The sequence below is a fragment of the Monoraphidium neglectum genome (assembly GCF_000611645.1).
Source record: "Monoraphidium neglectum strain SAG 48.87 unplaced genomic scaffold scaffold00452, whole genome shotgun sequence".
NCBI classification, from domain to species: Eukaryota; Viridiplantae; Chlorophyta; class Chlorophyceae; order Sphaeropleales; family Selenastraceae; genus Monoraphidium; species Monoraphidium neglectum.
In genome coordinates this window covers 1-26666 of record NW_014013176.1, presented here as the reverse complement: position 1 = coordinate 26666, position 26666 = coordinate 1, and the positions used below count along the sequence as shown (strand labels likewise).

Below are 26666 nucleotides of genomic sequence, written 5' to 3'. Positions count from 1 at the left end.
GCTGCTGCTGCTGCTGCTGCCGCTGCTGCTGAGGGTTGTGGTGGAAGTGATGCTGAAGCTGCTCCTGCCAGTGCTGCTGCTGCTGGTGGCCATGGTGCAAGTGGTGATGAGGGTCGTGGTGGCACTGGTGTTGCTGCTGCCTTGGCTGCTGCTGAAAGTGCATAGAACGCTGATGGTATAGCGCGTACTGCTGCTGCAGGCTATGGTGATACTGCAGTTGCTCAAAGGACGAGCTGCCGCGCAGCAGTTGGGTCCCCATGTGCGCACCCGCCCCGGCGCCGCCGGGCGCAAAGGCGTCGTGAGCGCTGTCAGCGCTGCCCATGCTGCTGAGGCGCGTGTGCAGGGGGATGGTGATCACTGGCCCCCCGAGGCTGCCGCCACCGCCGCCAGCACAAGAGCCCCCGCTGCCCTGCAACTGGCCCGGGGCCAGCGCCATGAAGGGCGGTGGCACCCCGCCGACAAAGCTGGCGCGCCTGAGCCGGTGCCACGCGGGGCCGCCAGCTCCTTGCACCAGTGCGACCGGTGGCGGCGGCGGCATCTGGCCACGGCTGAAAGGGGCGTGCGGGCCATCTGCCGGGCCCCGCGCTGCCCCCGCCCAGGGCGGCAGCTGCGCCTGCGTGGCACACTCAGCTGGCGGCTGGTCAGGCCACCGACCGATAGCGCTGCTGTTCAGTGCTGGGGAATCCTGCGGCTGGTGCTGCTGCAGCTGCCGTGGCTCGTCCTCAGGCAGCAGCGTGGCGGCGTCAAACTCCTCGTCAAAGATGACGTCACCACTCGGCAGCCGCATGGCAGCTGCGATCAGATCAAACGACTGCTGTCGCCACGGATGCTGCTGCAGGGACATGGGCGGTGGCTGTGGCTCGGGTTGGCGAGGCGCGGCCGTGGCGGGCCCCAGGCGGGCAGCTGGTGGCACACCCCATGCTGGAGACGCGGCGGCGGGGGCGACGCTGACAACGCTGACGCATTCTATCTGAGCGGCAACGAGCCCGGGGCGCCCGTCTGCACCAGTGGTGGCGAACTCCGCTGCCACAGCGATCAGCGAGCTGCCGCGCCGCAGCAGGCCGCGGCCTCCGCCAATGCCGGAGCCCGTGGCCGCGGCGGCTCCGCCCTCAAGGCCGTCAGTCCCGTCATCAATAGGCTGGACGAACGCGAGGCTGAAGGTGGCACTACCCTGGCGGAGGTAGCTTCCGTACAGCTGCATCAAAGGGTCCTCATCAGAGGCGGTGGACACGGAGCGTGCGGGCGGGCGCAGGACGCCGGAGGGGCAAGCAGCCGGGGCATGGGCGGCCGCGGCGGTTGGTGGCAAGACGGGGCCGCCGGGGCCGGCGCCGGAGGCTGCATGCTTACGAGCGCTCACTGCAGCTGCCCAGGCACTCTCAAAATCTACCACGCCTGATGTTGGCAGAGGGGACATTGAAACGGGGACTGCTGATGAAGCGGATTCTGCTGGAGCGCTGGCGGAGGCGGCCCAACCAACCACAAGTGCGCGCTGGGGGATCAATGATAAGTTGTCGAATTTGATCACTCTAGATAATATGTGAGGCGCAGATGCCTATTTGTGAATGCGCGCGCGTCCTTGGATCAGACCGAGTGCAGGTCCGAACAACTCCGAGACATACTCGCAAGGCAGATAACTACCGCAAGGGCATATATACATGTGTGGACACATGCATACACGACGCAAAAATGCATCACACAAAGATACGGGCATGATGGGGTGCACAGATCAACGCATCATCGGCTCGACCACCGAATTGGCCAACGGCCAACCGCCAGACAGCCGCCACAACACCTGTCCCGTGCTCGCACACAGACACACCCCGCCCCATGCAGGAAACCATCTGCACACGGTACTCAAATTCTCTGGCTTCTTCAACACACACACGTCGGCTGGCAATTGGGATTTGTCAGCCCAGGCATACTGTACTCGAGGGCGTTACTAGCACCTGGTGCTCAGCGCGTGTCAGGCTGACACGTGTGCACATGGTCCTTGCGGGCCTGGGGCTGTGATAAACGACATACCCATGTGACTGCTTGTCACATATCAGGTCGTGTCGAATCATATTTGATGTGCTTTGACAGCACGTTTTGTATCAAGCACCCCTTGCAGGATTGGATCTTTTACCCGCCCGTAGCCTGCAGATAGGAATGTTCCCAACGGCTCCCACTTGATCGCAAATCACGACAGGCGATGATACGAAAGACCCACACCTGTACAAGAAGCTTCTACGTCTGGCCGCTTTGTCGTTGATGTCAGCATCCAAGCGGCTTGATCCAGTCCAGCTGAGCAGTCCGTGCCTGTGACCACCCAGTCCAGCTGAGCGCGATTTGCGTATGGGCAGCCCTCTCAGACAACTGTGTGTCTGCATGCCCATGCTTCACAGATGCACTCATTTTCCCCTGCCAGCCGCCCGCTTGGGCTGGGTTGGCTGGCTGCACAGTCTGTGATCGCATTGTATCATGTGGTAAATGTGTGAGAAACGCCGCAGGCGCTTGTGGCCGCAGCCATGCCAGCTGCTGTATCTCAACATCACCATCTGTTTTGAGAATTTATTGATTTAAGAGCGTAACCAAAGGCTTCAGCCAGGTGTACCGTATTTTGCAGCAGGATCTTCGTTTTCTACTGTTATCCGAGCATCTTCGTGAGTAACGTACGGCACTGAGCTGAAGTAAAATCACTGTCCGAAGTTTCACGACCCCAGCATACACGGGCAGTGACGGGGGTGTGCACAGCAGCATGTCGCCGGCCGCGCGCATTGAAGGTGCCAGCGACAGTGCGGCGCCGGCGCCGCTGCTGCTCGGCCCCGACCGCCCAGGGGTCGTCATACATCGCCCAGGCATTGGCGCCGGCGCCATCAACGAGCCGCCGCTACGCGAGCGCCGCTTCCTGGCGCTCCTCGCCGTTCACGGCGACGAGCCGTGCGGCGTGGTCGCCGCCAACCGACTCCTCGCTGCCGGCTTCTTCGCCGCAGCGGCCGCAGACCCAAGCTGCCCCTTTGACGAGCTGCGGCTGGTGGTTGGGAATCCTAAAGCACTCGCAGCAGGGGTAAGGTTCCTCGACTTGAACTTGAATCGGTGCTTCAAGGAGGATGTGATTGCAAATGGCTCCAGCGGCGGCAGCGGCGGCACCGCCAGGTGTGGGGACGGCGTCGGGCACGCGGCCGCCGGCGCCGGCGGCGGCAGCAACCGCAGCGACGGCGGCCCGGCGCCGTATGAGGCGGCGCGCGCGGCGCAGCTGGCGCCGCTGATCGAGGCCGCGGGGTCGGTCCTGGACATCCACTCGACGTCTGTTCCAACGCCGCCGTTCGCCTTTTACGTGCCAGGCGACAGCGGCGCCGCGAGCGCTGCCCGCAGCAGCGGCGGCGGCGGGGCCGCCAGCAGCAGCGCGGCCAAGGCACCCAGCTTGGCAGGAGCAGGGCCGGCGGCTGCAGAGGGGCACGGGCAGGGCCAGGCGCAGCAGCAGCAGCAGCAGCAGCAAGGCGGGGCCCAGGAGGGCGTCCCTCCAGAGGCGGAGCTGGCGCTGTCGCTGCCTGTGGCCTACGTCGTCCGCGACTACACTGGCGCCGGCCAAGGCCTCGCGATCGAGTGGGCGGCCGCGGCCGCGGCGGCCGCCGGCGCTGCGGTCCGCGCGTCGTGCGTGGAGTGCGGCTCCCACCAGGACCCGGCCTCAGTGGAGGTCGCAGAGGCGTGCCTAAGGGCGTTTGCGACCGCTGGAGGGACTCGCACGGGCGAGCCCGGCAGCGGCGCGGCGGCCGCGCCCCGCCACGTTGTGGCGCGCAGCGGTGTCATCGTGCGGGCTGGCTTCCGCTGGCTCTGGGGCGGCAGCGGCAGCGGCAGCGGCGGCGGCGGCGCCCCACCCCCGGCCTTCGCGCACGTCGCGGCGGGGCAGGTGGTCGCCGCTGATGACGAGGCGGGCGACATCGCCTGCCCCTGCGCCGGCGGCGCGCTGGTGTTCATGCCGGCAGGGGCGCCCAGGGTGGGGGAGGACGCACTGCTGTGGGCGGAAGATTACCCCTGAAGCGGTTTTGGGGTGGCGACTGCAAAGGGACGCACCAGCGGGGATATGAGCATTGCGCAGCGCAGGCGCTTGTGCCCAGACGAGTGGGTTTGGATCCTCTTCCCATGAGCTGACCAGGATCGCAATATTTGTTTGGTGGTGCACATGCGTGCGGTAGGTGTGCAAACGTGTGGTTTGATACACTGACGCGGTGGCAGTGAATTGCCCTGCAGGAGTGAAAATTTGGCCCCACTTCTCAGTGGTGAGTCTCGCAGCGCACATGTGTGCTTTATATCATCGACTTGGAGTTGGACAGGATTCTGATCCATGTCACAGTATCAACCAATAGTACATGCTGCATTTTTTGTGACACATCCTGCAATTGGTGTGCCACACCAGAATAGCTGTTTTGCGGGATTGGGCGGCAGACAGCCTTGTGCAGAACGTTGGCCTTGAAGGGGCCCGCGCCTTGAGTTGCAGCTGCGCTCACCAATGCCCGCAAAGAGTGCAGCCACGGCTACTTTGTGGGTAGCCAGTGCGCCACTGCCCTTACCAAGGGGCGTGTGAATACTCAATGGACTGCGGTGCAAGGGTGAGGGGTTTCAGCATGTTCTTTGGGATGAGGTATACCACACCCACCCACCACTGAAGAGTGCGCACGCACTGATTCAGGCGCCCAGCCCCCCCTGGTGGGGTTGGGGCATCCTCCCGAGCAATCTGGAAACTAGAGTCCTGGATATAAACAAAGGTAAGTTTCTGACATACGCCTTGTTTTCACATACACAATCCAATCTCGCGCACCTGGCACCTCCGAGGGTGGCAGCCGTCAACATCGGTGCCCTGGTGACATGGTGACAGCAGACCGCCCAGAAACTTGCTTGGCAGCTGCCTGCGCAAGCCCGCATGCGGCGCCTGTGAGGCGCTAGGAGGACTTGCTGACCCAACGAGAAGCTTCGTGCAGGAACTTTGAGCTTGTGCAGGGCGGATGTAGGTGCGGGCATGATATGGACCGCCTTGCCAGTTGCCTGCACGACTGCACTCTGCATGCCCTGCGTTCCCTGGACAGTATCCTATAAACCAACAAACGGCACGGGTGGCGGCTGTCAACTTTACAACATGAAAACAACGTGGTCACATACCACCCTTCATCAGCGGCACGCACTGGCATGTTTAGGGCGTGGGCGCCGCTTGAAGAGTGAGCCAAGTGGTCGCTGCTCGGCAGCGGGAGCAGCAGGGGCGGCGGATGTGACCATGTGTTCTATTGCTGGCAGCTCATACTGCTGCGTTGAATACCAACACGAAATTAGCGCTTTTCAATACACACACCGCGTTATATTACAAGCGTTGATTCTCGTCTCCTCTGGTCATTGTCAGAGCTTCTCGGCGCCCACTCCACAAGTATCTGGTGGCGTAGAGCGACTCACGCGTTTTCGCAAACTTCAGATATTGGTTGAAATGGCAATGAATTCCGTATTGCAGCACGCACATGGAGCAGCGCTCCGGCGCATGGCAGCGCCGGTCAGTGTGCAGAGGGCAGCAATGCGCCGCTGGTCAGCCCGTGGCGCGCCGCTTCGCGTCGCGTCCATCACAGACACGACCACTTCGGTCGCACCCATATGGTCGTCAACAGCATTCACCAACACCAGCAGCAGCAACAGCGGAAGCGCTGCCGCAGTGGCCACCGTCTCTCTTGCTGAGCCACGTGCTCGCGCCCGTGAGCAGCTGTCCCCTGAGCTTCAGCAGCAGCTGCGCGCCGCCTACGAGGCCGGCTTCCAGCAAGGCTACATGCGCGGCATTAACGTCAGCGTGGACGTTGAGGCCCTCCCGCCCAGCGCCGCCGCAGCGGCCTCGGCGCCGGCGGGCGCAGCCAGCGGCAGCCGCAGGGGTGCGAGGGACGACAGCGTCGTGCGCAGCGTGATAAAGGGGGTGATCTGGCGCCTCTTCTCGACGACCGTGACGGTGGCCGTGGCGTTCATCCTCCTGCACGATTCCATTGAGGTGGGCAGCGCGTGCGTGTGCATGGGCTGGGGAAGGGTGCATGGGCTAGTTGCACCCTGTGAGCTCCAGTCGCGCCGCCTGGCGGGACTTGCGGCCCTGGCTGGTGCGCATGCCTGGGCGGCCGGCATCGCAGCGATCGGCTGCAGTTAGCCAGCAGCGAGGGAAGCAGGCTCTCGGAGCTTGCATCAGTCCATTTGGAAGTGGCGCATGCCTGTGCGTGCTGGGCCGGCTCCTGCTGCATGTTGCGGGGTGGCCCATGACTCTCCTCTCCTGACCCCAGAAACCAACCCCGCCCCCTTCCTCCATCTCGTCCCCCTCCTCCCGCAGCTGAAGGATGCGTTCGCGTTTGGCGGCGCGGAGTTTGTTGCAAAGTTGGTCATGTATGTGGCCTACGAGAGGCTCTGGCTGCACCTGTGACGCTGCCGCTGCACCCCCCTGCGGAGCCTGGCGTGAATAAGGCCAGGCAGCCGAAGCGCACGCTGCCGTCCGGGCCTCAAAGGCATCTTGAGCCGCCCCCTGGCCCGGCCTACAGCAGCGACGCAGGTGCTGGGCCGCGCGGTTAGGCAGCTGCGTTAACTGGGGAGGATGTTTTCGGCTGTCGGCATCCCAGCAGTGCAGCCGACGCCCTCAATTGACCCCCGCCTAGCAGGGTCCCTGCCTGGGCTGTCCGGCGCACCCCAGGCGTCCCTCCGCCCGGCACCCACGTGCACACCAACAGTCCGCACGGGGCTAGAGCGCACGACGTGGGCACCGGTGCCATTGGCGCCGCATGCGGCGTCGCGGCCAGCGCGCCGCACGCCCCAACCTGCTGTACACAAGTTTTGAGTGGGCCCCTTGATGCCCGTTTCTTGGACAATAGCTGTCAAACATCTGCGTGTTGAACGGACAAGGAGCAGCTGCATCCTCTTGATTGGTTGCATCCACTTGGCAGCTCCTGGATTTTCGGGAGGCTTGTTTCTGTTGCCCTTTCGAGATGCTTCACCCCTTGATATTTGTTGCCCCAAAACAACACGGTCACCAATGCTGCAGCCACCCCTGGCTGGTGCACAGCCCTGTGTGTTCCCACCCGCGGCTGCACGCTCAAAACGCGCGGCGACGCACTTGTGGACTCCTCCAACCGCGCAAGCTTGCAGCTGCCATTGGCTCCCGAGCGCTTGGGCGAGCGCAGGGAGGATGGTGGACCGGGCCCTTGTGCAGGGCTCCCGACAGGCTGCGCGGTATGAGGGACAGTTACTGCACTGAACAGGTGGATCCGAGGTTTTGGCTGTGTATAGAGCCACCGGAAAGCCGCCAAGTGCTTTCATAAGTAGTAGTTTTTAGATGGTAATCATGACGACGTGTGCAAGGCAGCTGACAACAGACTACGGGTCAGCCCTGCTGCACGCGTGCATCTTGGCACGGTCATTGAGAGGGGGGCACCAGGCGCCTCGACGGCCATGCAGCCCAACCAAGTCGCAAGAATAAGGAAGAAGCTCGGTCGTTGTCATGCTTTGGTTGGTGCAGGGCCCACAAAGCAAGGGGCTGCAAGGTCAAGAGCTTCAAGTGAGGTGGGAAAGGGTCTGCCTCCGCTCGTCACCCACGGGCGTGGCGCAGCAACGCTTGTGGAGCCCTCAAAGCAGCAAAAGAGCAAAAGCCGCAGAGTGAATCTTCGCACCAACCAACCCGTCCGCCGCGGCGCGCCCAAACTCCCACCGGTGGCCCGGCACGGCCGGGCCTGATTGTGCAGGAGCGTGGCGGTCATCACCAGAGGGAGCGGGCGGGCGGCCGCGGCGCCACCAAGGTTGGACCGTCAGCAGCAACTGGCCCCTCATCGACCGGCTGACCGGCATAATCAGGGCGCGCAAGCCGAGTGCGGGGCCGCGCCTCAGCCGGCAGATGCGAGCAGCTGCACAGTGTCCAGCACAGTCATCAGGTCAACGTCGTTGACCAGGCGCACCGCCGCCGCCGCCGCTGCCGTCGCCCCTCCGCCGCCCGACGCCTTCTCTTCCCGCCCCCTGCTGCCGTCGCCGCCGCCGCCGCTGGGCAGGCCCGACACTTGCAGCTTCAGCTTGTCCCCCTCCGCGGCTTCGGCGCGCGCAGATAAGGAGACCGAAAGATCCAAAGCGTCTTTTCCAAGGTACTGCTCCAAATGGAAGAACAGCGCCTCCAGCTTCGCCAGCCGCTTTCCTGTGGAGCCCCAGAACTTGTGAGCAACCGCGACGCAGAACGCGTGCAGCAGCCGCGTCGCCGCGCGCGGCGCGAGCGCGGACTCGAGCGCGGCGCACTCCAGGTCGAGCCGCGCGCGCGTGACGTCGTTGCTCGCGACGGTGACGGCGCCGCGGACCGGCGGCGGCGGCGGCGCTGGCTGTTGCTGCGACGCGGCGGCGGAAGCGGCGGCCGCAAGCTCGGCGTCGCTCGGCCATCTGGGGGCAAACTCCGCTCTGAACAGATCCCCGAAGCAGCCCAGCAGGGCGCCCACGACGGCCGAGTCGCCCGCCTGGAGGGGGTTGGATCAGGGGCGTGTTCAGGTGCGTCAGGCGAGAGGGCGGGGCACGAGGAGATCGGGTGCCCGGTTAGGGAGGGGAGGGGCGGGGCGGGACGGCTGGTTGGGAGGGGAGCTGCGGCGGCCAGTGGCTGTGCAGGCCGTGCAAACGCAGTCACGCCGGCGACGCACAGGAGGTGACTGGTGCCTCAAGGCTGTCTATGGCTGTCTGGTGACAGCTTTGCACCGAGTGTGCCCTCTGCAGCTGCCTTGCCATGCAACAGCCAAGCCCTCTGGTTGAAGAGGGAGCATGAGGCACCCGCGACCTACATGCACACACACACACACACACACACACACACACACACACACACACACACACACACACACACACACACACACACACATGGTACCCACGCACGTACCCTTGCACCACATAGAAGGTCATGCACCCCACCTGCACATTGCCCCGCAGCAGCTCTGCCACTCGCTTCTCATCCAGTTTCAGCCCCACCGACAGCCGCCTCAGCGCAACGTGCCCGACTGTCGGCGTCGTAAGCAGCGGCTGCGCGGGCGTCGCCGCAGCCCGCGCCGCCGCCGCGTCGCTGCTGCCCACGCTCACGCTGCGCCCCAGGCCGCTGCTGCCGTGCCCTTTGTGCTGCAGCTGCTGGGGCCGCGGAGGGGACCCATGAGGAGGCAGCGGCCCCGACCCCGACCCGCCCGCGGAGCGCATCAGCGCGACGCGGCGCACCGGGCTGCCGCCGCCGCCGCCGTCGCCGCCGCCGTTGCCGCTGCTTGTGGCGCCCTCTGCGGAGGCTGCCCTGCTGCCCGTGCTGTTCCATTTGTGGAGGCCCTGCTGCAGCTCCGGGGGCAGGTCATCCCTTAGCAGCAGATCAGACAGCCTCGGGTCATCCTGGGGGAGGGGCCACAGCCCAATCGTGATGCGCGGCGGGTTGCTTCTCGGGGGCTAGCAGGGAGTTGTGTGTTTGCAAGCAGGGCTCAAGACTGTGAGTGCGATGTGCAGTGGCTGAAACCACGGGGGGCTGGCGGCCGGAGGGTGCAGGAGGGAGCGCCGGTTGACATGGGGCCAGAGGCACGACCGCACGCATCGGCGGCGCGAGCCGCCCCTGATTCTCCCCAGAAGCCGATGGCGAGCCCGGTCGAAACTGTGATGGATCCCGTCGCTGCGCCCGCTCAAGACCCCTCACCTGGCTGCCCTCGTCACCGGCGGCCTGCCCCGTTGCGCCGAGCCCAAACGCGGCCGCCGACAGCTGATCCATCACATATCGTATGCGCGCGCCGAGGTTGGTGGCGGCGTGCTGGGGGTCGGGCAGCTTGATGCTGAAGAGGAACGCGTGATCTGGTGACATCAGCGCGTCAAACGGCACCTGTGCGGTTTGGGTGTTTGTTGGGGTTTGGGTTGGGGAAATGTGTAGATGTTTAAGCGCACGTGTGTGTGTGTGTGTGTGTGTGTGTTTGCGTGTGCATGTGTATGTGAGTGGTTGGTGGGCACTCTCGTTTCGATATTCATATCTCACGCCCCTACTTTGCTGCGTGAGAACGAGGTGGGCAAGCAGGTCGATGCATCATCCGCACCCCATCCGCCACCCTACGCCGCCCACGCCGCGTGCGCGCAGGCTCACACCCACCTCCAGCCTGACCGGCCCCTCGTAATGCAGCCCCTCCACCGCCACCCTGAACTGCCGCCGGTCTGCGCCCGCCGCCATCGCGCACCCCGCGCTCGCGAAGCGCGACGCAAACTTGCGCAGCGACGCCTGCAGGCCGGTGTGCCACAGGTCGAGGCCCTCGAGCTGCGCGGCCAGAGGGCGCTGCAGCAGCAGGCGCGCGTCCTCCCTGCGGCGGGGCGGATGTGTGTGTGTGTGCGTGTGCGTGTGTGTGTGTGTGTGCAAGTGTGTGTGTCTGAGGCAGGTATCCTTGCCCAGCAATCAAGCTGATTCGGCAGGCTTGTGTCTTGGCTGCCTAACAAGCCTGCAGCCGTTCGCCCTGCCCCTCCCACCACCTGCAGCGAGTGCGCGCGCCTCAGCATCCCAACTCATCGCAAATCACCGCCATCAGGCCGCGCCCAACGCCCCGTCCCGCACACCCTTTGGCGTTCTTTGCAAACTCCCGTGCCAGCCGCTCAAAGTAGTCCCTTAGCGCCGACAGCGCCGCGCCGGCCTCCACCCCCACCTCAACCTTGGACACCTCAAAAGACACCCGCACCGGCTTGCGCGCGAGCGCCGCGACGGCGCCCTGCATGAGGGCCGAAAAGTCCGGCGGCTGGGCCGGCTGCGGCGGGGGGGGGCCGGGGGAGGCGGCGGACGAGAGGGCAGCGGCGGCGGCGGCGACGGCGGGCTGCCAGGCTGCGAGGAGGTCGGGCCAGGTGGCGCTGGCGCTGTAAGTTGAGAAGAACCTGCAAAGTAAGAGTGTGTGTATATGAAAGCATCTGAAATTGTGCGCATATGTGTTTGATAGTATATATGTGTGCGTGTGTTGAAGGTCATTGTAGCGTGCACAAAAGCACGCGCGCGAGCGGCAGCCCCCTCGACCCATCGACAAGAATGCTGCGCGCCGCCGCAGCCGCGGCCCATGGGTCAGCTCGCCTGCACAGCTCCGCCGCGGTGAGCGGCCCCGGCCGCGGGTCAGGGGAGAGACACCAGGGGCCGGGGGAGAGGAGCGCGGCCAGGGCACGCCAGGCCGCGTCATCGTGAAGCCCCAGCATGGCGCGCGCGTGCTGGGACGCGCGCAGCTCCTGGGGTTGGAAGTTGAGGGGGCGCGGGGTGGATTTAGGGGCCGTGGAAGTCGAGGGGGAATGGGTTGGTGACGGCAGGGCGGAGATGCTGAGTATTGGCAGACAGGCGGAGGAGGGAGGATGAAGCGATGTGAGCAGGCGGTTTCCATGCCCTGGAGGGGCCTTGGCGCCAAAGACCATGTCATTTAATGGCTGAGGCCTCTCAGCACCCCTTGATGACTGATGTCAGCGGCAATCGCCGCCCCTCGAAATGGTGCCCCAGGAGAGACCGCGCACACACAGCACGCGGCCGACCCCCACGACTCGCCTTGACAAAGTCTGACACGTCGGCGCGGCCCCTGGGGATGTCTCCCGGGCCGACTGTCAAGTCGGCGGCCATTGCCTTCAGGGACGGCCCTGGGCGCGACGGCGTGGGGGCGCGTGCGTGCAGTCTGTTGCCACAGTGTGATATGCACGAGTGCTCACTCGTTCCTGGTCCGTGACAGACGCAGCCAATAATCTCCACCGCCGCTCCCCACTGCCGCACACAGCACCTCCCAAAAGCAGTTGGAGTCATCCCAGCGGGAGGAGACGTGAACGCCCATCCGCCTCCCCTCCTTCGCCGTCCCCACCTGCTATGCGTATCTCCCCTGTGAGGCCGACGCCCTCCCCGCTGTCCACAACGTACTTCCCCAGCTCGTGGGGCAGGCTGCTGAGGAGCAGGCGCGTGAACACCTGGCGCACAGCAGGGGGCGAGATGTGAGGGGGAAGGTGGGAGAAGAGGGGGCCGCCAGGTCGGGCGCTGTCGAGGGCCGCGGGGATAAAAAATGATTAAGACCATGAGGGCAGGGGCGGCGTCAGAGTGCTGGATTGCTGCGAGCGGCGCCCAGCAGCGCCCAGACGACGCAGAGGGTTGCAGCTGCTGCCGCGCGTGCGCTTTGTCAGCGGCGATTGCGGAGCGCAGTGGCGCACCGGGGGCAGGGCCATGTTGAGTAGGCTCTTTATGAGGGTCTTGGGCAGCGGCAGGTTGGAGCCCTCCACGCGGCGCTCCAGGCTCAGCACCTCAAAGGACAGCCGCTCCGGGGCCTGGGGCGGTTGCGGGTCAAGGGGCAAGCCCGGGGTTTTGGGGGGAGGGAGAGCGGTCGTGGAGCAGTGGCCGGTCGTGGCAAGTGAAGACGGAGGCAGGGGGCGAGCCGCGTCGGCGGGGTACACACACACACACACACACACACACACACACACACACGCACACGCACACACACGCACACACACGCACACACACGCACACACACAGACACACACGCGCGCGCACGCACGCATGCACACGCACAATCACGCATGCAGGAACAGGCACGCATGCGCGCACCGGCCCACACTCAGGCTCACCTGCCAGCCCAGGAGTGCGTCGTACTCAAAAGTTGCGCTGAACACCGCCTCCACCTCCAGGGCTATCTCGCGCATGGAGATGTTCGGGACCTGCAAACAGCGACGTCCCAAACCCCAGGGTCAAATGTTCAAGATCCCAAGATCTGTTGGGCAGGGTGTTATACATCTCATGTTAGGATGAATTATTATCTGGCTGGCGAGCGGGGCGGCGGCCACAACGGGTGTCGCCGCACAGCATACCTTGGTGCCCTTCTCCCCCAGGACCTCGACAGACTCCCCCAGGAGTGTCACGTACAGCCCCCGGCGCGCGGGGCCCCGCGGACCGCCGTCGTGCCCAAGCACGCCGCTGCCGCCGGCAGGGGGCCCCGGGCCCGCCGCGGCGCCCCCAGCAGCCGCGCCGGCGGCCGCGAGGCTTACATCGGCGGAGAAGAGGCTGCCGCCAGCGCTGGCGCCTGAGGCGTTGCCCACTGATGTGGCTGCGCCGTGGGGGCCGATCGCCGCGCCCCGAGCAGGGGCGTGAGGGGATGCAACATCCGAGGCCCCGTCTGTGTACGTGAAGGCGGCGCCAGGCTCGCTGGGCTGCTCACTGTCCTGTGTCTGCTCCTCCTCCTCCTCCTGCTCGTCCCGCCCGTCCTGCTGCTGCTGCTGCTGCTGCTGCTGGTATCCCCTCTCCTCGTCTTCCTGCTCCTGCTGCTGCCGTCCAGCAGCATGCCGCAAGAGCACCTCCCGCCGCTGCTCCTCCTCCCCACCAGGGGTCAAAGAACTGGTGTCCCCCTCCTGAATCAGCTGGCTCTGCGGCTGCCGCCCAATCCCCGGCTGCAATCCAGACCTGGTTGTATCAGGGTGGCCCGATTCACTGCCGTCCGCGGCTGGCAGGGCGCCGCCAGGATGCAGCTGCTGGGTAAGCGCCCCCGCGTGAGGCGGCCCGGCCGGCGACGCCGGCGTCGACAGCCCGCCTGCGACCGCCGGCGCAGCGTGTGCAGGCGCGCCCGGCCGCGGGTGCACTGGAGGGGACGCGGCCAGGCCGGCCGCCAGCGGCCCCTGGGCCGGCACCCCCCAGCCCGGTGAGGCGGGGCCGCTGTCCGAGCTCAGGCGGTCGACGGCGGCGTTGAGGTGGCTGCAACAGCCAGCGGAGGCGGCAGAGCGGGGCAGGGAGCGGTTAGGGGTAGGGAATCGGGAGACAAGCGGTCAGGAGGAGGGAGGGGGGGAGCAGGAAGGATATGGAGGATACTTTGTGGCGGCCCTCCACAAAGTAGGGATCCAGGGAAAGCCTATCCAAAACCGCCCCCCAAAGCCGCATCCCCCGCGGCGCGCCGCGTGGAGCGTCCAGCCTGTGCGAGGCATGCGCAGCAAAGCGCGCACCGCTTGAAGTTGGCGGCGCCGCCAGACAGGCGGCTCTTGGCCTCCGCGAGCGCCTTGGAGTCTGCGACCTTGGCATCGATCTTATCCAGGCGGTCCCGCAGGTTGCGCCCCAGGCCCCCAAACCTGGCCTTTGCGCTCTCCACGCCGCTGCTGAGCCTGGGGCAGCAGGTCAAGGCGGCGCAGGGTAATCGTGAACGCTGGCGGGCGGGGCGCTGCTCGGCGCTGGTGAGTCAGGAGGTACAGGGCAGGCGCTTGGGGCGAAGAAGCGAGACGGGGTAGGGGGGATAGGGTGGCTGCAATGGACTGAAGACCACACGGCCGGTTTCTGCTCACCTCTGCTTGATCTCGGCCGCCGAGGTGTCACCCTGATGCCGCTCCGGCGAATGGCCGTGCGGCTGGCCTGCAGCGCCCTGCGGCGGCCGCCACGCCACGGGCAAGCCCCCGCCGCCACCGGCCCCAGCGGCTCCCGCGCCTGGTGCGCCACCCACGCCCAGGCCGCCGCCGCCGCCGCTCCCGGTGCGCGCCGTGCCGTTCGCGCTGCTGCCGCTGCCGCTGTCGCCGCCTCCCGCCCAGCCGCCCGGGCCGTCGTCTCCCGTGGGCAGCGCGCGCGCCTTCTCTTTGAAAGCGGTTGCCACCTTGTTGAGGCCGCTGCGCATGTGTTCCGCCACCTCGTGACCCAGCGCCGCAGCGTCCCTGCGTGGTCGCATGGAGGCATGTCGCATGGGCAGGGGCGCATGAGCGCATCCCAGCATGAGCGCACCGCATGCATGGCGCTTTGTGCATGCGTGAGTGCGCGCATGCGCACATGCATGGATCCCGTGTGGGTGCACGCATGGTGCAAGCAACTGCATGGAGGGCAGGCGCTCAAATCATGGAGTGCCCTGTGTCTCAGAAGACCGTGCGACGCGCATGCCGTGTGCCGTGACGCCGCAGAATGCAGCCCGCACACCCTCCCATGGGTTGCCCACGCACCCATGGGCGCCGCCCGCCGCCGCAGCGGCCGAAATCCGCCCCTTCAGCTGCTCCGTCCTCGTAGACAGATTGTCCAGGAACTTCGCCACCCCTCGCCCCTTGCCGCCGCCGTTGATGCCCGACAGGTCATCATGCCAACCGCCGCCACCGCCGCCGCCCCGAAGCGCTGCCGCGCCGGACGCAGGAGAGCTGCCAGAGGGCGCGGCCGCGGCAGACAACCCGGATGCTGACGACGCGTTGGACGCCTGCCGGGCCGCGCGGAAGGCGTCCCGCTGCGCCGCGTCGGCGCGCTCCGCCGCGGCGGCGCGCGCGGCCTCAGCCGCTGAAACAGCGGCGCCGACGGAGGCGCGGGTGGCGCCGGGCGGCTGCCTGTGCCAGTTGGTTGATGAGAGGTTGACGCCAGGACGTATGATCTCATGATCAACAAGAACGCCCCACGGTCAGGGGCGCACTTTCATTCATAGAAGTGGACACCAGCGGTGTGTTTATAAAGCGCCCCCTCAAGCCGAAGCGCCGAGCCCAGCCCTCACCTCGCCTGCTCCCCGCCGGACGCGCCGCTCAGGCTGATGCAAAGCCTCGCCACCGGCGCGCCGCCGCGCGCACCGGCCGCCTTGGTGAGGCTGACGCTGACGGCCGCGCTGATCTCTGCCACGTGCAGGTCCTTAGCCGCAAAGAATACGCCCCCGCCGCCGCCCCGGAAGCGGAAGCCCTCGGTTTCGGGGAAGTAGAACAGCTGGTTTGGATCGCCGCGTGTGCGGCGTTGGGATTGCAGGAGGTGGAAGGGTGGCGGTCATGCATGGGCGGGTTGCGAAGGCGCGTGAGGGGGGAGGACCGCATGCGCTCGTTATGCGGCTGGATCGAGAGAATCTCTTGCCTTAGTAAGGATGCCAGCCCCTGCCACTATGCGGCCCCCCAGCTGCCTCACATTTCTGATGATTGCGTCCTGCTAGTCTGCCAAACCCCGCTGCGGCGCCGCCTCGCCGCTGCCTCCTGCCGCGCCGCGCACCCCCGCCGCCCCCCAGACCTGCTTGGCACGGTCCAGCTTCGCCTCCGTCGCCGCCAGCTGCTCCTGCAGCCGCCCCAGGTCGCTGGTCGACACCAGGTCCTCGGCGCGCGCGCTCTCCGCGCAGTAGCGCGCCGCCGCGTCGCGCCGCTGCAGCTCTGCGTGCAGGTTCGCCGCCTCCTCCTGCAGAAGCCGCCTGGTGTCCTGCGCGCGCGAGGCAGCAGGGCCCTTGCGTGGCTTGGCATTGCTAGGCCGGCCGCTGGCTGCCTGAACGGGCAAGGGTGCGTGTGTTGGCTGCTGCACTCGTATGCAGCCTGCCCTTTGGGCCCGCAAAGGTCCGGCAGGCTGCAGTGCTGGGCAGCTGCGCCCCTCACCCCCCCCCCAGGCGGCCCCTGACACACGCGCTCAGCACGCTGCCACTCTGACGACCGCTAGAAGGCGATTGGCTGATCTATGACCGAGCCTTGCACAGTCATTCCTGGCTGCCCCTCACCTGCAGTACCACGAGCTTGGTCTCATGGAGCACCCGCTCGTCCGCCCTGCCGCCCGCCCCCGCCGCCAGCAGCGGCCGCACAGCCTCGACCTCCGAGTCCAGCTCCCGCATTTTCGTCTGCAGCTCTGCCAGCTGTGCCGCCAGGCCCAGGCTGTCCTTCGCGCCCAGCGCCGCCCCGGGGGCCGCGGGCGGCGCACCCAGGGCGGCGGGGGACGCGGCCGCGGCGGCGGCAGACGCGGAGGCGGAGATCGCGGCGGCCTTCCGCGCGAGCGCCTCTGAGGCTTCCGAGATCTGTTTGACCAGGCGCTTCTGCTCGGCAGTGATGATCTCGCGGGTGCTGGACAGGGCCGCTATGTACGACTCGAGCATCGGGCCTGCAGAGGGGCGCCGCAGGCGGCCGCGGCGTGGCGTATGCAATACGGGTGGTTTGACTGTGCTGACGCAGCGGGGCGGGGCCATGCCGGCGGGTCGGTTGGCGCGCACGGTCCGGCCCCAGGTCAGCGGCGCCCCGCAGCCCTGGTGGGACTTACGCTCATCGTTCCAGCGCCGCTGCCGCCGCGCCTGCTCCTGCTGGATCGTCTCAAAGAGCGGCGTCAACGCGGCGCGTGCTTCGGCATGCGCCTGCAGCAGCGCCGGGTCCGGCGGCAGTGCTGCCGGCTGCTGCTGTTTCTGCATGATTGTAACACGCTGCAATGATACCTACATTGGCCAGCGTACCATTGCAAGCCCCGATCAATCGGCACGCGGGTGTGCCTCGGGCACGCAACGGCTCACACGGCTCGAGATGGCTTGTTTAAACAGTCCAACTACAATTCGAGAAGCAATACACGGCGATCCGGGGCCGACTGGACCGTGCAACACACCGCCCGAATTCTGCGATGAGGCTTGCAGCAGAGTGCCGCACGGTGTCTGCGGCAGTATGCAATGCACGATAATTTAATAACCTATAGCCGATGTGTCGGCCTTGCATGTGATGGGCACCAGGTTATGGTATCACCAGGTTGAGCACCACTGACAATGACGTCCCGCTTGACTTGTCTGGCCGCAGTTGGACTGATCATGCTAAGCAGCAGCTGCCGCTGGTGACTGCCCCATGCGGCTGTCGCTTGTTGCAAAGCACAGTGCGCAGGACGTTGCATAGCAGAAAAGGTCACTCACAATGGGCGTCGGCCCCCCGTCCGCATGGCATGGTCGTGAGGCTGGCTTACACTGCAAGTCCAGGGCGGGCGTTGTCAAAGGAGGTGACAACACAGGCACGTGTCTATCAGGTGACACCATTTACGATGCTGAATGATACAAGATATACAAGGTTTGCTAGCATCTGTGCAGATGTGGGCCAATGGCATCAGCGGGTCGACATGCATACGCCGAGGTCGGGCCACCATAATCAGGCTGTCAAATGCAATCTGTGCTCAGATCCAAGCCCCAAAGGGACATGCAAAAATTCAGCGCTTGCCAGGGCGTACAGACCTTGCTACCGGCAGCCTGATACATAATGTGCAAGTGCATGTGGGGTTTGAATGAACCGTCCTGTGAACACAACAAGCACAAGTATGCCCTCACAGCCTCCATGCATGGCGGCTGTGACACACAGCATGAGCGACCAATGCAACAAGCAGTTGCTGGAGGTTGGCATTGGGGCCTCTTTTGGTTGAGGTTCGCTGCAGGTATAATGCCACACGCTGTGTCTGCTAAATGTGTCTTGCGCCAGGAGCTGCCATCGAGCAATATTCTTGGCCACAAACATAAGCAGCGGCGCTGTTCTTGAGCAGCCGTACCTTGTCTCCACACCAGAGTTCGTTCTGCTGATCGCCACTGCTGCACACGTCACATCATAATGGGTCGAGTGCCTGAACCTGCAGCGCCTGCACGCTCGACCGCGCGGGCGCGAGACCGTGCGGGCTGCTGCTGGACGGCGACCCGGGGGTGCCTTTGGGGCCGTGGCGGGCGCGCAGCTGCCCGCCGGGCAGCTGGATGCTGCTGGAGGGGCCGCAGCCCATCTCGATGGCCCCTCCCTCTAGCAGGTCGTCCTGCGCGATCACAAATGGGCAGAGAAAGGTGCTGGATCAGCTGCCCAGGCTGAGGGTTGACAGGGCATGAATCAGGGCTTGAGGCGCACCGGCCGAGATCGCCCAGTGCCCGCCTGTGCCGGCACCGAGACGTCCTTGCCAGTCAAATGCCATCCCCCTTCCCTGCCTTGCAGACTGTTTGGCGTTGGCAGCGGTCCCTCCCCATTGGTGGGGTCGTCAGATTAGTAATCTGACTTGAATTGCCATGCAGGGTGACATCACGCTGCCAGGCCATGACTCACGTGCGGGATGACGGCCTTCTCTTCGTAGAAACGTGCCACGAGGACGAATGCAATCAATCCCAGGGCCAGGATGGCCGCATTTACAAAGAAGTACCTGCATACCCAGCATGCGTTGTTGGTATATTGCTGCATGTGCGCGGGGTGGTGAGCAGCTAGGTAGGGGGTTGAATGCTGTCAATGCCATGTGCAAGCTGGGTAATGCATACTACTCTGAACAGGTTAGGTGCTGCTGGCGGCGCTCAGCCGCGCCGTCTCGTTTACCCACAACAAACGCTCTCATACAAGCATCCTCCCACCCAACCCTCTGCATACCAGTCATAATGGCCGTACAGGGGATTGTCAGCCACCCAGGGGTCAGCGCGGGTGCCGGCGGCAATTGCAATGTTCAGGGCGCTCGCCAGGTAGGTGCCAACCTGCGTGACGGATTTGGTGCGCAAATGCATTGCTGGGGTGGTCAGTCAGAAGCCAGTTGGCACGCACTGCCTTGTTCAATATATTGAACAGCGATAGGCCGGCTGGTCTTCCTTGCAAGCCTGACCCCACCCTTGGTCAAGCCAACCGGAGCGGCATGCACGCTGCCAAGCGAGCCGCAAGCAGCGTGGGCCGAGCCAGCTTACCGCGGTGGTGAGCAGCTGGATGGCCGTGCTGAGGGCGCGCATGCCCTCGGACACCTGGGTGAAGAAGAGGTCCAGGACGCCTGGCACTCGGTTTACAAGAGAAGCAGAGCGACAGGGCCGTCGACATGGCAGCCTCAGCACCTTTGACTGAATCAAATTGCACAAGACTGGAGCCGCACATGTTGAGGCAGTGATGTGCAGCTGCATAACACGGAAGGGGACGCACGCATGGAGGCGTGGGGGTGCTGATCATGCAGGGAGTGCGAGCTGACACAGCAACTCTGGGTTGCATGTGGGGTGAGCAGGTCCGCGCGTGCTCGCACCAACAAGGGTCAGCGTCTCGGCGGCCCCCACTAGGAAGTAGGGGATTGTCTGCCACCAAATGCTGAGGAGGGGCAGGTGGGATAGGATCGCGAGATGTTGGGTGGCACGTGGTGGCGCGGGGTCGGGCCGGAGGTGGGTAGTGGGGTGAGGACAGAGAGAACAGCAACAGGTGGTGCGTAAAACGGTAAAAACTTGCAAAATTCACACGTAAGCCAAAGACAGCCGGCACGCAATACGCTCTCTGGCATGAGTGCAGAGAAACTTTTTGCCAGCGTTGCCGACCTGCGCTTCGTCACTGCGCACAGCTCTGCGTTGATTGCCATATGGCATGCATGCTGAGTGCAGCACCTCCACAATCCGCAGCCGGACGTGCAGGTGGTTTCCGCATGCAGGCGGTGTTCCCTGCCGTACAGATCCCAGCCATGAGACCCCACCTGATGGGCTCCGTGAAGGCTGGGTCTGTGTACTCAACGGCAGGGTCAGCAGCCACCGCTACCTCCCACTTTGCCGCCAGGCCCATGCGCCGCACCATCCTGTAGCGCGCCAGCTCAATGAATCCGGCTGGTTTCAGGGGCGTGGGGGTGCATATAGGGGGAGGGGTGGCATATGGGTTGATGCAAGCCGTTGCGCGGTTGTGCAGAATTTTTCAAATACGTATCATCAGCTGGGTACAACAGCACCAGACAAGGTCCACTCTCAGCGGTGCAAAGTTCAGGGGCACGGCAAATCCCCCAGAGGTCCCAGCCCGACAAGCTCACAAGGTTTGCAGCAACAGCGGGAACAGCGGCATCCAACAACAGGCTTCGATGCCATCACACACATGCGTGCCCCACCCCGACCTGCATCCATGCACCTGTTAGGAGCGCAATGATCAGGACCACAAACCCCGCCCCAATCCTGGCCATGTAGCTGATGGGGCGCCCAATCCTCTTGGCAAAGGGCACCAAAACCAGATCATACAGCGGGACCGAGATCAGAACTCCAAACGTGTTGGCGAATGAGATGGAGGCGGCGGGTAGCTTCAGGCCGCTGGTGCCGATGGACCGCTCCATGACATCACCTGGGATGGTGCAGGGGTGATGACAGATACGTTGAGGTGGGATGGGTTACACGCGGACGGTCTGAAAAGGGGTGTGTGTGTGCGTGTGTGTGTGTGTGTGTGTGTGTGTGTGTGTATGTGCGCGCGCGCGTGCGCGCATGCACGCACGTGTGCGTGTATTTGTGTGATGTTGAGGCGACACCGGAGTGGGATTCTGGCTCTGCCATGATGTGCGGCGAGGGTTAGGGTGGTCATTGCCGTGCCCGGAAATATAAAGCGGCTCGCAAGCATTATGGAACGACGGGGTGGTGAAGAACGCAGGCAGGCATTGCCAAGAGATGCCTTGGTTGCATTGAAAGGAGAGGGTCTGCAGATAGACATACACCAGGGGGTGCCTTGGCGAATAAGGCGGTGAGCACCCATTGCTTCGACTCACCAGGGTATGGCAGCAGTGAAAAGATTGGATCATAGCACATCTGCCAGATGCATACGCACAGGAACACGGGGGCCAGCCCTGCCAGTGCCTTGAGCTCCTCCACCTCGGACAGTGAGACCTGGATCACGAGAAAGGAAGGTCGAGGCTGACAATGACAAGGACGGAGATGGCTCAACTTGCTGAAGGACTCGGTTGAGGTTGAGTCAGCAGGATGCTTCCCGGCCCATGCGCAGCGCTCAAGACGGCTGCACACGTCATCAACATATACACGAGTTTTGCTTCCTGACTGCCGGCGTGCGGACCTGGCGGCGCACCCCCCACCTGGTAAGCCCCCGACTGCCCGTGCGGCAGCGCGGCGCGCTCGAGGTAGCGCATGCGGTTGGTGTGGCCCATCTTGAATTTTTGGCTGACCTCGCCAACGAGCGGCTCTGAGGGGTTGGGCGCCGCAGGCTCGATTTATTCCAGAAACACAATTGAGGGGGGGGGTGCGGCAATTGGTACACTAAGAGGCGTTCGACAAAGAGCCTCTTGGGGGTCAGTAGCGAGCACAGGCCGGTGCAGCAGTCATCAGCAATGGCCAGTGGGCATGCAGTGCCACTGAGAACAAACGCGGGCTGCCGGCCTCGCTGGCTGCATGTGAGCGCACCATAGCACTCGTCATCAGGGTGGGTGGGGATGGGCTGTCGGCGGTTGACGAACGCCCAGCGCAGCACCTGGAGGATCCTGAAAAACGGGGAGCCTTCTGGAGGCACGTACGTGTAGCTGCGCGAGAGGGCGGTGGCCAGAGCAGGCGCCGGGTGAGGGGGGACGTGTGGGTCGGGGCAAGGTGGGGTGACTTGAGGATGGTTGGTGTGACTAGGGGGATATGTAGCGGAGTCTGATACATGGATGGCTCCCTTGCCACTGGTTAGCACAGGGTGTCTGCTGGTGGAGCGCCGCCACAAGGCTCTGGTGGCTGGCAGCGGCTGAGTTGTTGTGCTAGGGTTTTTGCAAGCCTGCAAATAAGTACCCAAAACATTGAAGCAAACAAGCAGTGGACCAAACCCATGACTCACATTTTGAAGAGGGCACCAGTAATAAGTAATACAATGGCGCACCCCATCAGGGCTGTGGGTATAGCAAATCCGATCGCGTAGCCCTGACCGGTTGTGTAGGCGAGTGTTTAGGAGCGAGATGGCGCCAAGTGAGGGGGATTGGCTCATGGAAACTTGTGGGAGCGGCAGGTCAAGGGAGAGGCACAGCACGGGCATGTGGGATCGGCGAGGCAAGAACACAGGCTGGTGCATGGTGTTGCACATTGAAGCTATTGAAATGAGGTTGCCAAGCGGTGTCAAGAGTGCAGATGCATGGGGCATGCTGCTCTCCCTGCCTTGCAACCCCTCCCTGTTTGCACCCTGCAAGGGGCGCGCCTCACCCTGGACTCTTGCATGGGCACGACGACCAGCGCCGCAACCAGCGATCCGACGTTGATCGCAAAGTAAAACCTGCAGTGCGAGGCCAATCGGATGGGAAGGCGCAGCAGATTAGGCGATGCAGCATGCCGACCAAAGTGGATCGACATGTACGGGTCCTGGAAGGGGCCTGTTGCCACCGGAAACGTGTATACTACGAGGGTTGCCTGTCTGTGTGTGAGTGGTGATTTTGTTTGTATTTGTGTGTGTTTGTGAATTCGTGCCTGTGTGTGTGCGTTTCAGTGTGGGTGCGTGTGTATGTGTGTGTGCGCATGCGCGTGCGTGGGTGTGCACGCACGCGCAGGTGCGTTCACACGTGCATGCGTGTGTGTGTGTGTGTGTGTGTGTGTGTGTGTGTGTGACACAGAAACGCGCTCACGTGTGCTCGTGCGTGTGTGTGTGTGTGACACAGACGCGCGCACCAGTTGAAGAAAGAGGAGCGCCAGCCGCGCTCGACGGCGCTGCCCTCGCGGAATTGGTCGCCTGGACACCAAGGGCGCAGGGGGGTATTGCAGCACGTGCACGCCTTGTTTTACTGTGCTTTGAGCGGGAGTGCTGCGCAGGCAGCCTCCCAACGCCTGCAGCAACCGAGGCCGCCCTCGCGACTGCCGAGATCGTGGCGGGCAGCACAGCAGAGCGTCGGTGGGCGCTTGCTAGGACGTGTGCCTGTCGCGGCTCACCGCCAAAGCTGGCGACGCAGGCCTTGATGCCGCCAGAGCCTGTGGTGCGGATGCAGGATGCACGAACGAAAAGGGGAAGACGGCCTCTTCTGCACACACGCACTCGCATGCGCATGCGTGCAGCTGCACCTGTACACACGACTATGCGCAATCATGCAAAGCCCCCGAGCAACACCTACGAATCATGTGCTGTACAACCGCCGAGCCCGACCAAATTTGTGCTGTCCTCCCCGCCGTGCATTATCCTCCTCGTCCACTCATCACACCCTGTACCTGTGAGCTCATCGCCGGCCTCAGAGCAACTGCAGACCCCTCGGCCACGCCGACCCCAAGCATTTGCTGCACCAACCCCTGACCACCCACTGCGCATGACCGCCTTGATCGCGTTGCGAGCCCTGAACCCCCAGCCTGAGCCCCACCAAACCCCTTGGGACCATGACATCACCCACCCAGGGCTATGAGGTACATGAAGCCCCAGAACATGGACCTCGTCGGCTCAAAAGACCCGTTGGCGGGCGGCTCCATGAAGCGCGGCTTTATAGAGGGCTGCGCGTTGACGCCGGTGATGCCGGCCAGGCCGGCCAGGTAAATCACAGAAAATACCAGGATGACCCAAAACCTGATTTGCAAGGGGGGGATGGGAAATTCATCGTCAATCAAACAGGCTATGTGTGCAATTAATTGCATGGGGGCTGAACGCCTCACGAATGCAATCGCCGCATGTGCTGCGCGTATGCCTAGAATTGGGCAAGGTGGCAATGGGTGCAGCTGCATGTTTATCGAGGGAACTTTCTCATGCATGCATGTGTGTGCCCACGGTTGGGCTGGCAGGCATCAAAGCCCCCGCAAGCAGCTGCTGCTGTAGGCAGCGCGCCTGCCCATGTATGCGTCAGCCAGGAAGGCGCCCAAAAGGGGGGTGACGTAAACGGTGGCCTTCCACGCTTGCAGCTTTGAAGTGGCAATGGCCGCAGGATATCCCAGGTATTGTTTGGCATACAGGGACAAATTGGTCTGCATACCATAGTACGCGAGCCGCTCTGCAAGGTTGCAGGTAGATATTCTGAGTGGGGAGCGGGTTGATGCACGGGTGCCTGACTTGAAACAAGGACGCGGGTGCATATGATACAGGCGGTGCCCACCTGCAGTCTCATTGCCGAGGATACAGGCGCAGGCTGCGGTCACACGTCGGCGGCGCCCGGGCTCGGGCGGGCAGGTGTCGCCAGGCGGGGCCGAGTCTGCTGCGGCGTTGCCCATGTGCCCCTCATCGTCCGGACCGCGACCCATGCTTTCGCTCTCAGCTGTCTATTACAGAGAAACAGCACCGTCACCGGTTTAGAATAGATCTACGTAACTCAGATCGCACTGGGGAGCTCTGTTTTCAAACTTCAGCTACCGGCTTTCATGATAATTGCCCGTGTTGATATGTATGCACCATCCAAGCTGACCAGCTGTTCTACTGTGACATTGCATCCATCAAACTTGGTGGTCCCACTGTGGTCTTGTTGCCATACCTGCAATCAAGCAGATGGGGCCCTTGAACAAGGCTTATGAAAACGGTGATACTGTTATTGTGCGTAATTGGCTGCAACGAGTTGCAGACGTGCGCAAACGCAACCAGCACGGCTCCGCAGACCTCTGCAGTACACTCCGTTGGCATGCGGCAAAGCAGCTGTGCTGCAGCTGCTACTCACATGGGGGCTGATCACACTTCCTGCGACATGCACACGGTCACACCGTCCTGCTGGCGATGTTGGCCGCACATGTGTCCTCAGTACAACTGCTGATCCAGGCGGGCGCCAGTTTTTTGCGTAATTGTGATTCGTTGCTGTGAAGGGCGCACCAATCTGTATGACCAAGGCAGCTTGACGGCCAGCCAGATGATTGTATGCCCTGCAAGCCCAAGATCTTTTTGCTTCAGTGTACTGCATGTGTGCCAGGGTTTGCTTTTGCAAGCGAGGCCAGTACCGCAACATTACATCGTCTCTCAACAGAACACATCAGCACTGCTGCATGCGCCTTTCTGACACAGAAGAAGATGCGCCATTCACGCATCGCAACACGAAAAAAACCACACAGATCTGCGGTCACCGTTCACCAATAAGTGGGCCCCCAAACGCTAGCAGCGCTCAGGCGCTTGCTAGCTATCCCCCTCAGGCGCAGCTGCGTCGACCAGCATCTGAGGGTGTGCCCTCACCGAAGCAGCGACGGCTGCCGCAGGCAGCCCCGAGACTGCCTGCAGCGCTGTGAACCTGGCGCTCAGGCCGCGGGGTGAGAAGCATAGCAGCCGCGGGTGCTGCAGGGCGAGCGACGCCGCGGCCGCGATGTGCGAGGGCGCCGTGCAGGCCTGCCCACTGTCAAGTTTGCCAGCGGCGCCCCCACCGCCGCTGCTGGCCCCAGCGCTGCTGCTGCTGCTGCTGCTGCTACTGTTGCCGCTGCTGTTGTCAACCATCTCGACAGGGCCATCACCTTTGAGATTCAGGAGTGCCGCCAAAGCCGCGAGCTTGGCTGGTAGCTGGTTGGATGACTGAAGCAGCTGGGGGTAGCGACGGACGGCTTGGATAACCTTTTGAACCAAACCCAGGGTGAACATTGAGCGGGTGTGAAAAGAGAGTTGATTGAACTTTTCGACCATTGCAAGGGATGAATCTGCAGCGCACCCATAACAAAGCACGTGGTGGTTGCGGCCTGGTTGCAGATGACTCGCACCTGCAGCCGCGGGGCACCGAGGCCGTTGACGAGAGTCTCAATGCGCGCATACAGCTGCCCGGGCGACAGCGTCAGCAGCCAAGGGAGCTGCAGCAGCAGGGCCAGCAGGTCTGCCCGTTGCCCGACGCCTGCCGACTCTGACGCACTGCTGCGACTGCCCCGAGCCTCCCCTGGCTCAGCGCTACTGAACAGGGCCTGTCTCCTCCTGCTGCCACTGCTGCCGTCGCTGCCGCCACTGCGGCTGCTCTCCTCTCTTCTGTCCGCATGGATGTTGCTACTGCTGTTGCTGCTGCTGCTGTCACTTCTGTTGCCGCTGGCGCTGCTGTTGATAACGGCGTCGTCTGCGCCTTCGATCGTGCCCTTGCACGCCCCAACGCCCAGCGCGGCCTCTATCGCCTCCAATCGGTCTTTCAGCGCTGCCGCCGACGCGCCCAGCACGCGCGGCGCGCGCACGAGGAGCGCAGACACTTGGCCCCGGCTGGCGTTCAGGAGGTAGCAGAGAGTGTCGGCTTTTTGGCTGAGGGTGTCTGCGTTGTATGTGGCCAGCGGCCTGAAGGTGCGGAGCATCGCCGCGGCCTCGCGCGGCGACACGCGGAGCGCGGCCGCGAGGCTGTCGGTGCGCGCGCTTGTGCGGCGGGGCGGAGGGGTGCGGCCGCCGACGGGCGGTGGAGTGGCGGCGGCGCGAGCTGGAGGGAGGAC

At 64.0% G+C, this 26666-nt stretch overlaps 6 protein-coding genes across 6 annotated transcripts; 2 read left to right on the top strand and 4 right to left on the bottom strand.

The window, feature by feature from the left end:
* Positions 1-125: 125 nt before the first annotated feature.
* Positions 126-1414, bottom strand: MNEG_3560 (hypothetical protein; the record flags this gene model as incomplete). Its single annotated transcript, XM_014047968.1, has 1 exon — positions 126-1414. A coding segment is annotated over one exon (1289 nt), but the record flags the coding sequence as incomplete, so codon positions are not given.
* Positions 1415-2737: 1323 nt separating this feature from the next.
* Positions 2738-4018, top strand: MNEG_3559 (hypothetical protein; the record flags this gene model as incomplete). The annotated part of the gene is made up of 1 exon (XM_014047967.1): positions 2738-4018. One exon carries the CDS (start codon positions 2738-2740, stop codon positions 4016-4018), a length of 1281 nt encoding a protein of 426 aa, XP_013903421.1.
* A 1518-nt stretch (positions 4019-5536) lies between these two features.
* Positions 5537-6412, top strand: MNEG_3558 (hypothetical protein; the record flags this gene model as incomplete). The annotated part of the gene is made up of 2 exons (XM_014047966.1): positions 5537-5995; positions 6323-6412. The coding sequence occupies 2 exons, from the start codon at positions 5537-5539 to the stop codon at positions 6410-6412; spliced, it is 549 nt and encodes a 182-aa protein (XP_013903420.1).
* Positions 6413-7859: 1447 nt separating this feature from the next.
* Positions 7860-17078, bottom strand: MNEG_3557 (hypothetical protein; the record flags this gene model as incomplete). Its single annotated transcript, XM_014047965.1, has 16 exons — positions 7860-8471; positions 8914-9369; positions 9665-9844; positions 10106-10310; positions 10561-10819; positions 11820-11922; positions 12160-12273; positions 12574-12663; positions 12814-13690; positions 13936-14091; positions 14269-14628; positions 14908-15276; positions 15438-15640; positions 15914-16114; positions 16404-16777; positions 16934-17078. The coding sequence occupies 16 exons, from the start codon at positions 17076-17078 to the stop codon at positions 7860-7862; spliced, it is 4704 nt and encodes a 1567-aa protein (XP_013903419.1).
* Positions 17079-18235: 1157 nt separating this feature from the next.
* Positions 18236-23983, bottom strand: MNEG_3556 (hypothetical protein; the record flags this gene model as incomplete). The annotated part of the gene is made up of 15 exons (XM_014047964.1): positions 18236-18433; positions 18715-18808; positions 19027-19127; positions 19332-19411; positions 19655-19716; positions 20090-20216; positions 20509-20715; positions 21131-21248; positions 21452-21558; positions 21777-21843; positions 22545-22614; positions 23004-23064; positions 23262-23300; positions 23711-23880; positions 23967-23983. The coding sequence occupies 15 exons, from the start codon at positions 23981-23983 to the stop codon at positions 18236-18238; spliced, it is 1518 nt and encodes a 505-aa protein (XP_013903418.1).
* A 1415-nt stretch (positions 23984-25398) lies between these two features.
* Positions 25399-25794, bottom strand: MNEG_3555 (hypothetical protein; the record flags this gene model as incomplete). The annotated part of the gene is made up of 1 exon (XM_014047963.1): positions 25399-25794. A coding segment is annotated over one exon (396 nt), but the record flags the coding sequence as incomplete, so codon positions are not given.
* Positions 25795-26666: the final 872 nt, after the last annotated feature.